General features: G+C 38.9%; 1 protein-coding gene across 6 annotated transcripts in view; it reads right to left on the reverse strand.

Annotated features, from left to right (window-relative positions):
• Positions 1 to 11,017, reverse strand: part of EPHA7 (EPH receptor A7) — a gene marked incomplete at its 3' end in the record, with an annotated part of 174,702 nt that extends 163,685 nt beyond the window's left edge. For all 6 annotated transcript variants that reach the window (XM_080700044.1, XM_080700043.1, XM_080700042.1 and 3 more), the window contains exons 1-3: positions 10,813 to 11,017; positions 6,498 to 6,562; positions 2,297 to 2,966 (exon numbers count right to left, since the gene is read on the reverse strand). In XM_080700044.1, coding sequence (XP_080556170.1) covers positions 2,297 to 2,966; positions 6,498 to 6,562; positions 10,813 to 10,909 — 832 coding nt within the window. In that variant the 5' untranslated portion in view covers positions 10,910 to 11,017. The remainder of the gene's footprint in view (positions 1 to 2,296; positions 2,967 to 6,497; positions 6,563 to 10,812) is intronic.
• Positions 11,018 to 11,507: the final 490 nt, after the last annotated feature.

Below are 11,507 nucleotides of genomic sequence, written 5' to 3' on the forward strand. Positions count from 1 at the left end.
ATTTTTTCTCTCATTTTTGTATAAAGCTTTTAAATTCCTCTTTCTCATCAGCTGAGATCAGTGTAATATAAAATCCAGCTACTTCTAATGCCAAAGTGTAGTTAGTAGTTCTTAAAGTTTTGAAATAATAGTTACTGTTGAAGCCACTGTCACTTTTAAGTAACTGTTGATAATGTCTATTCAAAAAGAACATTGTCTTTCATTGAATTGATTCATTCAGTAGGAATATTTCTATACTTACCCAATGCAATAGCATTCTTCCTACTAGTAGGGATAAATGTTCATCAATTTAATTTCCATATATTTTGCAGAACATGCAGGATTTTCTACTGGATTAGAAATACTACCAGTGAAGGATGGAGAAAAAGGACAGTGGGAGACAGGTTTGATTCCTTCAAGCAGGATAAAAGGACGCTGCTAACCTGACCTAAGGAACCTGAAACTATAGAATCTCCTCCATTCATTTTGCTAGGAGTTCACTTTAAACTGCCTGCTATGGTGTAGATGATAATTGTGTTCTGGGCCACAAGAACTTTATAGGTTCAGCAAACATCCAGAGAAATACTTAACTCCTCAAATAGGATAGGATATATATTATATATATATAATATATATATATTATATATATATTATATTATGAGCCATAAATATAAATTTTAAATTCCCAGTAGCTACATCAAAAAAGAATGAATGGTTGAAATTAATTTAGCATATTAAAATAAATATCTGAAATATAACTTAAGATTGCAGTAAATAATTAAAATATACTAATAATATATGTTTCTCTCATTCTTTATATTCCAATTTTGAGATCCAGTGTGTAATTTAGACTTACATACGGCACATCTCAATTTAGAGTAGCTACTTTACAAAATCTAAAGAGCCACATGTGACTGAACTGGATGTCACAGATCTAAATAATTTTGTTATTATTTATTCTTTAAATATTTTATTCTAACAAGAGCTTTATGTGGAAGTAATGTGATTTGCAAATAATATATAGGGGTATCACACTGCCACATGTGAGACATTTAAGTTCAGCAGTGAAAAAGAATATTTGCCAGAATTCTCCTTGTTTTTTGACAGAAACTAAGGCAATGTTGTAGCTAAAAAGCCCAAGTTCTATAATCAGAATGACTAAATTTGAATTTAAGCTTTGACAAATATTACTAAAGTAACTGTAAGCAAGAGACTTACCCTTTATACTCAGTTTTATACACTCTAAAATAAACACAATAATGATACCTACCTCATTTAGAAAATATATGTAAAGTGCACAAGAGTGTCTCATATGGTGTATTATAAAAAATTATTGTAATAGTTATTATCAGTCCCCTCTAACTTAACTAGGGATTGTGAATATTAAAATTATGCTGCTATCCTAGGCACACAAAGAATATACAAACAGTCCTTTGAAGATGTACTATGCTTTGTTAAGTTGTAACATAGGTAATATAATTTTATTATGTTTTTAGGACCTACACATAGAAAAATTCATCAATTTTAAGGCTCCATGTGATGTTATTTTAAAAGAAAAATACTGAACAACTATTTGACCCGATACCACTAAATAAAAGAAAATTCACTCTTAAAAAACAACGAAAAATATTTACTGATTCATTTGTTGTTATTGCTTGAAAACAAAAAACATTCAGGTTATGCACAAAGATAACAAAAATTTTGCTTTGGTCCACTTCCACAAAACTTATCAGAAGAGCATTCATTGTATTATTTAGTCCAGAAATGAATTACATCTTTAGCAGAAGTAACTACAGAAATTTATTAAGTAACTTTGGATGATCTGTATTAAGATATATTTATAGAAGATAATTCTAAAAGTTGGGGAAAGTATCTGTTTATACTCTATCAGTACAGCTCTTGTTACCAGCTTCCTACCCTCTTTTTTTTTTTCCTACTAAGATACGGTGATCTTGAAAACAGGAGGAATCACATTTTATTAAATTCTAAGTTCCCCTAAATCTTCCCAGGTTAAAGTCTACCTATCCAGTCTCTTCTTTTAAATACTTTAGTCCAATGTGCAACTGTTGCTTTCACATCAGAAAATATAATAAATTGAGGCAAGTTAAAATTTTTTTAAGAAATAGTAGTATCAGTAATATTTACTGCATACCTTTTGTGCAGATGCCACTGTAGGCAATCATTAAGTTCAGATTTACTAAATTAGGCAGCTGGACTAGAGCAAATGCACTTGTTTGAACAATTATTATTACTTAAAATGTATGATCTTTGAAATAGAAATATTCAAAGTAGAATTTTAATAGCACATATTACTTACGTTCACAGGTGTCCCCTTTCTGCTGGTAGCCCGCTTTGCAGATACATTTTCCAATGGGCACTAACCATTCTCCTTCTGCACTGCAGTGCATCCTGGGGGAGTTTTCCGCCTCTTCCTCTGCACTGCTGACACATGTCCCACGAACCTCAACTAAAGAGGAAAATTCTGAGCCAGTCACTGTATCTGGAAAGATAGCTAAGTTCTCAATAATGGACCAGCACTTCTTGTAGTATACTTTGACAGAAACCAAAGCTATGCAAGCCCCTACATCCTGAAAGGCAAGATAGAATCCCTTTTTGGACAAAGGTCCAATCTCTCTCACCTCTGTGTTAAGCTTCATCTTTCTTTCACCAAGGTCACCTTGAGTAAAACTTTCATCTGCAGCAATGGTGTCTATTTTTACATAGAGGTTTTCTCTGATATTCCTGCCGGTGTCGTAGTCTGTTTCGTAATAATACAAATTAAAGGTTTCCTTGCAAGTTCCCAGTACTCCAGGAAGACTGTTACAATCCCTCAGGGTGAATTTCAATTCTACAAAAATCCTTTGTGCATTGCCTTTCGAAATCCAGTTAGTCCGCAGCCAGTTGTTTTGGTTGGGCTCCATGACCTGGCACACCTGGTATGTTCTTATCGGAGTATAGTTCTCATCCAAACCACTAATTTCTTCCCACTGTAAAATTTTTTAAAAGGGTATCAGTTATTCAGAAAAAAAATATATATATATAAACATATATATATATATACTTTGTTTTTTAAAGTGCATGAAGGCTAATGAGAATCTCTGAAAAGAATTGTGTTGATTTCTATCCCAGAAAATACTATAAACCAGAGAAGACAGGATCCCTCTTAATGATAAAATACCACTTACACTGATTGCATTGTTTTAACACACAATAAATATTTCATTTGTTTAATATCTGCTTTAGCATTTTCCGCATTTGCTTATGTCTATATTCTCCATCAAGATTAAAATTTTTAGAGACTAACTCTCATAATTATTTGAATTACAATTTAAACCAAATGCATATATGGAAGAATGTCTATAACTCAGTTGACATTTTAAGTGTCCATATTAGATTTAAATGTAGAGATTACCTAAAAGCATAGGGAAAAAGATGAGGAGAAGTGAAATGTAAAAAGCATTCAAAAATACATTATTTATAATGTGGGATGCTTTAAAATCTCTTCAACATGAGCTATAAGGGAGCAACATTTTATAAAGCTATTTCTTTGTCCAATATGATTTTGACACTGTACATAAAGCCACATGGCTATAAATAAGTACTTTCAAAAGTGTGATTCATCTTTATAAACATTGTTTTCATAGAAAATCAAATGTACATGGAAACTCAGCAAGCCAAGTCATACTTAGTAATAATACTTCTGACAGGAAACAACATCAGGAATTTTAAAATGTATATTCATATTTTAGTACAACCTATACTACAAACTAATACTACATATTTTCACAGAAAAGAAAAAATTGGTAGGTTAGCAGTAATTTTACAGATTATTAAACCATGTATATTACCTCAGAGATCATTGTCCCACATACAATATTACCTATCACTCATTAGTAAATATGTTTATTTTACTTAGTAGGCATAAAAGCCAAAAATAACAGTACTTTATGTTTCTTTTTACTCTTATTACAAAATTTCCTACTGTACATTTCTGATGCCTTACTAGAGAAACTGTCATCTACTTGTATATTATTTCTCTAATAAGAAATTCCAAATATAAAAATACAGTAGTAGTCAAGTCCATAGTCACTTAGCGTGAAATATTAAACTATTGTTTCAGGAAAAACAGAAGGGAAAATAAAATTATAGGTACTCAGTACTGAGTATTACTTGATCCAAATACAAATTTGTTTAAATATTCTTATAATATTAATATCTACTTTTAAAATTGGTTCTTATAAAATTAGAATTGACAAATTAGAAATTTATTACAATCCAGACATTTCATGTGTGATGGTTATATAATAGCTAAAATTGTATTGTAATAGGCTAATATAATCAAAAGTTTTTAAATATAGCTAATAACCAGTTTTCATGTTCCACTTTTACTTAGTACAAATTTTGTTTGCCTAGTTAATAGTATTCAGATTTTCCTTTTTTTTCAGTTAGCTGTTTATAATCTGTTTGAAGGGCACTCAGCCAAGTATACCCAAATTTATATATTTTAATGAGTATATTTCAGTCTCTTAATTAGATTGAAATTATAAAAAGAACTAAAACTAGAAATATCTACCAAAACAGCAAATCTCCAGAGATAAATGTCTTCTTTTTGGCAATTACAGAGTTTTAAGAAACCAAGGCTACATATTAGAAAGCAACATATTTTAAGAATTCTTGTATTTCTTCAAAAACAATTTTTATTATCTGTATAAAAATTAATATTACTACCATGAAACCCATTTAATTTTAATTTTATTTAAAAATTTTATTCCCAGGAAAACAACATCAATCACACTGTGTTATAGGTAACAAATAGTGAGATTATATAAATACATTTAATGCAACTCGTATTTTATATCTCACTTTCTAAGACTAAAATTATTCCACAAGTAACACCATCAGGAAAGATGTCTTAATTCAAACACTGCATTTTTATAGAATGCTTATGAAATTATTTTCTCAAAATTCCAGTGAGCTATTTAATCACAGGTGAACCATTGTGTAATATATAGAAAATGTTGGTCATCATTTTCTAATATTATGTTGATTCCTACATCCAGATAGGGTTAACTGTGTTAGCTTGAGATCATCTGGACTGATAAAATGCCCATTTGAGTCCAAGATAACAATGACAGTCATAATTTATCACTTTTTGGATTACATGGATGAAATACTACAATCATATATCAGTTTACTTCTCCTCAGAGATAAAACCATCCTCTATCTCTATTTGTTTTAATTGATGGATGGTAGAAAATGGGCTACATCTGTCACTGGCAAGAAAGGTGTTTCATTTTTTATCATGAATGTGTTTCTATAATGTATATTATTTTACTCGTTCACTTTCAAGAAAAGTATCACATACATACCTCAAGCTCAGGGCATTTTTATACTTAGTCTGTAAAATACTTGTCATTTTTTAACAATTTATTGTGACCAATAAAAGTAACTAATATATCAGAAATAATTTTTCAAAAATTAACTTAATGAAAGTCAGAACATTTTAAGCAGATTTAAACTGTTCTTATTTTGCATTCTTAAACTGACTCTGAGTTCATGATATATTGATTTTATCATGTTGTTTTTGCCCTCAAAAATTTATTCCAAACTTTCATTCTTTTCTTTGCAATACCTTTAGCAGTTTCTATATACTCCCTTGTAGTTAATGCTCTTTTGACAGCAGATTTCCTCATGTTGCCAAAGATAAACTTAAGTAACAATGAGGTATGTGCTCCTTTCTCAAAGCACTTTTTCTTCATAAGGAATGAAGAATGTGCCCTATCTCACAAAATAAGGCATGATAACATGGATATTAAACAAAAACTTTAATATGTCTTTCTGGACATATGTAAAACAGTGGTTAACATTTCAAGTTACTTAGATTTTGATAGGCTTTTATTGAACAAAGTTCACTCACATTATTATAGCAGATTTTTACTGTAATATAGGAATATTCTGCTAGTGCTGATTAATAACAGCAGGAAATATGTAATATACTCTTGGAGAATTTAAATATTTTACAGCAAATTTTATACCACAATGTTGAGTGTATTACATTTCTAGTTACCTTTTAGATTATGTTATGAATGATGTTAAAACTATTTTTAAAAGAAGATATCATACTGTCAAGAGAATTGCATACTGTTAGAGAATTACACACAACCTACTTGGTAATTATAATACAGAAGTATAAAACAATAAGAGGTTTAAGTGAGTTTGTGAACGGAATGATCTCTGTAATTAGTTAGCATTTAGAATTTGGACTCTGACTTATGATCCACTCACAGTAAGAACTCAAAAGACTATGCTTACAGGGACATCTTTTTGCCCATTTCCCAAGGTCTAAGTATATATTCTACACCAGACAACTCAATGTCTCCCAACACAACAAAATATTGAACAATGTGTTTGGAATTAAAGGAGTTTAAGAATGTTATATAATTCACCTGGGGGAGAAGAAGGTTTTGATTCTTACTTCAAAAAACAAATAGTAGCATTTTCTGAGGAAAACTACATACCCCATTGGGTGGAGAGGAAATCCATTCCAACTCTGTTTGTTGTGCTTTAGAATCCAGCAGTAGTACTGAAAAAGAAAAGTGTATTTCCAAATGTTACATAAAAAATTTAAACATATCTGTAAATATTAAGATGAATCAATTTTTATATAATTATCATTTTATTACATACAGATTATTTATATAAATACAGAGTAGGTGCAATGAAGGACCACCTTAAAGGTGCTTATTTTCTGAAGGGAAAAAGACATTAAATTTTCAATATTTTATTTGACATTCTTTAATTAAAATATAAAAAATTAAAATGCAATAGTAACATAAAATGAGGGTAAAATTGAAATATATTGATTGTAAATTAATTGTATAATAAAGTTTTGTGAATCATTGAGCTTTTGAAACTTTCTCAGATTTAACAGTATGACTATAATAAGGTGTGATTCCCATATCATTCTTTAGCCAGATACTAATTTGTAATATTCTGCCAATATTATTTCCTATTACCTCTTCAGAAATGGAGTTCACCTTAAAAAAAGACTTCAATAGTGTTTTACCTAATGCTAAAGTGGATATAGAAATGTTAAAAACTATGATAAGCAATATTGTGAGAAAAACAAATTGCCTGTTATCTACAAGACACATTTTTAGTTAATCATGCATCAGTGTTTAGTTATTTTTTAGATTTCTAAATATTCCGACAGATTAGAAAATTCTCAAGACGGGACATTTAAACTGAATTGACTTCTAAAAATAGTTGTGTTCCATTTTCATGCTCTAAAAACATAATGTAATTAAATATTTATGTAAAGCATAATATAAATGCTCCTAATACTATTAATATGATAATGTATTGGAATGCCGTGCATTAATACTCATCGGACTTCCAATTTGATATTATTGCTTTTTGGACAATTACTCTCCCATGACACTTTACTCTTTTGATCAAACCATTTTCAGAGTTACAGAAGTTTATGCACTTTACAAATATTTATCTCTCTACTGCATTCTACTATTATTTCTGGAGAAATGCATTAATTTGTCCAATAATAGTAATAAACATGTCATTAGATATGTAAATATACTTAACATTAGCCCCAGCAAAATGCTAAAATTTTACTTATATGATCTTTTAAGTACTGAACAATTAATTCTCAGTCACTAGGGGGAAAATGTGTACTACTTGAAAGGTAATGAAAATATGTTATGCTAAGAAAACAAAGGAACCCTTGATTATGTGTTCATAGACACAGGTCTTGATTATGTGTTCAACTCCTTCAACCTGGTCGGTTATTTCCTGTAAGTGAAGGTAGACAGAGAAATCGGTTTTTGTTTCAGTGTTTTACACTAGATTGTCAGGAACTCTTTTGGAAAAAAAAAAAAAAAACTTAGTCGCAGACATTTTACTCCCTTTCAATTAAAACACATACACCACTTACATTAATTTATATGTCTACTTGTAACATCAATAAATCGTTGGAGTCGTGCATTTAATTGCAAAGACATTTTTAAAACTTTTATTTGTGCCCTCAACGAGAAAGATGCAGCACATGGATAGTGGGGGTTCCGGGTAGTTTTCTCTTGAGACTTTTTGCTAGTTTCTGTACTGACAATAGACAACTGGATTTTAAATCCAGGTGACCACCTTGGCTGGCTTTTGCAAAGGACATTAACATTGTGATTTTCATTTACTGAGCGTTCCCATCACCCAGGGACCCGAACGAAAAAGGGCGTTGATGGCAAACAAGTTAAGACAGAAACTAACAAATCGAGACAAAACAGAAACTGGCCAGGGCGCGTTTAATCAGAAACAGCCCTAACGTGATCTGCGCGTCTCTCCCTGGGATCCGCTCCGGGGATGAGCGCTTCCAGCGCGCGCTTTAGCTGCCTGCTTGGAGCACAAAGCTAGCCTCGCTTCCGACCCAAGGACGCGCAGCCCTGCAACCTAGCCAGCCCGGGGCTGGGTCACAGGTCTGAGGTCCCAGGCCGGCGTGGGAGAATGGAGCCAGGAGCCGCGCCCCGCGTACCCCCACCCTGCCCCCGGCCGCGCAGGCAGCGGGGCGGCCCCGGGGCGGGGCGGGGCGTTGGCGAGGCGGGGCGAGGGCAGCTAGACCAGCTCTCCAGCATCCATCAAGCTCCCGCCAGACCTGGGCACTCCAGGGAGCCGGTGGCGCCCAGGCTCCTGAATGAGCCGGTAGCTGGGGAGAGGCTTTCGGGAAGCATCTCCTGCGAGGGGACCGCGGCAGCATTTACTCAGCGGAAAGACAACAGCTGCACTTAGCCTGCAAGCATCAGCCTCCGACTCACACCCGCCCTTCCAGGAGCGGGAACTGACCTCCCGGAAAGTGCGTGGGCAAAGTAGAGGAAGAAGGTCCCTTTTCTTCCTCCCGCCACCCCCAACCATCCTGAAAGCTGAGCACCTGCTCCAGGCGCTTCTTGGCGCCTGCCCCCGCGTGCCACCACGCCGCGGGCCACCTCGGGGCTCATTCACTTCCAGAACACTGGCTCTTGATCGCCGCTGCGCGCTGGGAGCTTCGCCACCAAGAGTCAGGTGCACTCGCGGCGCTGCAACGGAGCAATCCCCTCCACCTGTCTTTTATAAACATCTCACTTTTGCATTTAAAGGATTCTGGCTCCTAGAATCAGAATCCTCTCCACGTAGCACGCACCCAGAAGAGCCCAGCGAGAGAGCGAGCGAGGCGTTTTGGCTGCAGGAACCTCTCCCCCTAGTGATGCAGTTATTTATAGCTCCAGCTCTAGTCTGCGTGTGCTCGCGCGCCTGGCTCTGCCTTGGCGGTGCAAACTTTTCCTCCAGTCCCGCTACTCTGAAGGCATCAGGACCAGGAGGCAGGACTCAATCTTTCCGATCGCGAATGTCAGGAGGATGGAAGTGTGGTGTTTGGTGTGTAAGGGTGTGCGTTTCTAGCAGACGTCCGTCCCTCTGCAAACGCGTACAGTCAGCTCAGAGGCACGGATTTCTCTCAATGAGTTCCGTGCCAACGCAGATTGCAGATGTGGAAACTGGGGTCAGAAGGTCAGGCCGTATTAAAGAGTAGAATATGTCACCGGTTTAGGGAGTTGTCCCGCGAGTGAAGAGGGGTGCACAAAGAGAATAGAGAAAAGCACCATTAAATCCCTAAAGGTAAAGGAATAGATGAAGCGGGGACCCATAGATACTACCCTCGTTGCTTACCACCGTGACCTAAATCTAACAATTCCAAGCAATTCTTAGTATTCTCCGTTTAAATTTTCAGAAAATCAACTTAGGTACACAGCCTAGAAGATTGGGGCGGAGAAGGGGGCACTGCTCAGAAGAAAGACACTTCCATTGACTGGATTTATTTTTCCCCAGCTCCGACTACAGGCACGGAAAGGTATTTTACCTTTTGTCAATGGTTCAAAGGAGACGGGGGGGGGGGGTGGTGGTGGTGAGGATAACCAAATACAGGCGTATCTAGCTGGGCAAAGGAAACCTGCGCTTTCCAACCAAAACTAACCCTGGGAGTCCAGGTCTTCCACAAGGCTTGGCCACTCGGACTCCAGAACTGCTGGACTGTGGAGCAAATGACTGGAGACTTTTAACCACCCCGGCTTCATCTCATTACACACTGCACAGCTCGGGCTCACCCCCTACTCGCTCAGCCCTCCGGAGCCCGCTGGGCTGCCGCCCCGGGCGCGGGGTGAGTGGAGAGCGCGCGGGATGGAGACCCCGGCCGCGGGGCGCGCTACACGCCCCGCTTCACCTCCGAGGTGTTATTGTTCCGCGCCGGCGGCCGAGCGCCAACCGCAGGCCCGCGCCGCTGCCTCCGACGCAGTGAGCACTTCATTAGTAACCCGAAAGCTCAGATCTCGCCCAAGTGTCTGCCCCTCGGGAAGGCGCTGGACTCCGGCCGCCCCAGGGGGACCCGCACGCTGGGGGCTGCACTCCCCAGGCTCCGACCCAACTCCGGCCGCAGCTCCCGGAGCCCGCGACAGCGCGGCTGGAGGCAGAAATGTGACCCGCCCGAGGTCCCCCGGTATGAGCTCGCCGGTGGTCCCTCTACCCCACCCCGAACCCGCGGAGGCGGCCCCTGCCCCTGGGCTGCGGGTGCTGGAGGTCCGCTCCCCCGGGCGGCCCCGGGCGCGGGCTGCAGGAGGCTGAGCGCGGAGGCTGGAGCCCACCAGCCGGTCCGGAGCCGCGGGAGCGGGGAGGGGGCGGGGAGCCGGCGGGGGAGGGTCGACCGGCGCCGGAGGCGCGGCCGGCAGCGCCACGGAAGAGCCGGCTCGTGCAGGTAGACAGCTAAATAAATAAGTCAGAACAAACTTTGCTTTCCCGTCGTCTTACCTTCCTTCGCAGCCTGCGCCTCCCCCGTGTGTGCAAAGCGGAGCAGCCAGATGTAGCATAAAATAATCCAGGAAGGGTACCGAGTTTGAAAAACCATGGTGCATGAGCAGGTTTTATTTTAGGTTTCAGTAATCTTGAGTCGCAGCTTTTGAAATGCTGTTTGCTCCGAGGTGGGTTTCTAGGATTATTATTATATTATTGCGCTCCTTGCATCGATCCCCCTTCTCGGTCCCAGGCCGGCTGCTCCACGTTTAGCTTTTTTTTTTTTTTTTTCCTCCCCCCCTCCTGTTCGTTCGCACCGTGTTTGCTGCCTGCAAGTCTCCGACTGCAGACCGGCCGCTTGCTCCACACTCCAATAATATCAATTAGGGGGGAGGGGGCGGGGCTCCGAACCCAGAGCCTCCGCCACTCTGGCTGAGTGGCAGGCGCAGCCGGCCTGCCAGGCGGCGATTCCCAGGGCCAGGGGGCGGGACCCGGCTGAACGGCCGCCTCCACCGAGGGGGCGGGGTCCGAGGCGCGAGCCAATCGGCGCGGAGCGGAGTCAGGTTGCGGGTCCAGGATTTCCCTCCTGGTTCTGGCTGGCGCTGGATGCTCGGGAAGGGAGGATGAGGATGGCAGCCGAGGGGCTGGCGGCCGTGGGCGCTCTACTTTTAGCACAGCAGTTTTTTATGAAGCAGAATAAATCCGATCATAAC

Source organism: Muscardinus avellanarius, assembly GCF_963383645.1.
Source record: "Muscardinus avellanarius genome assembly, chromosome: 8".
NCBI classification, from domain to species: Eukaryota; Metazoa; Chordata; class Mammalia; order Rodentia; family Gliridae; genus Muscardinus; species Muscardinus avellanarius.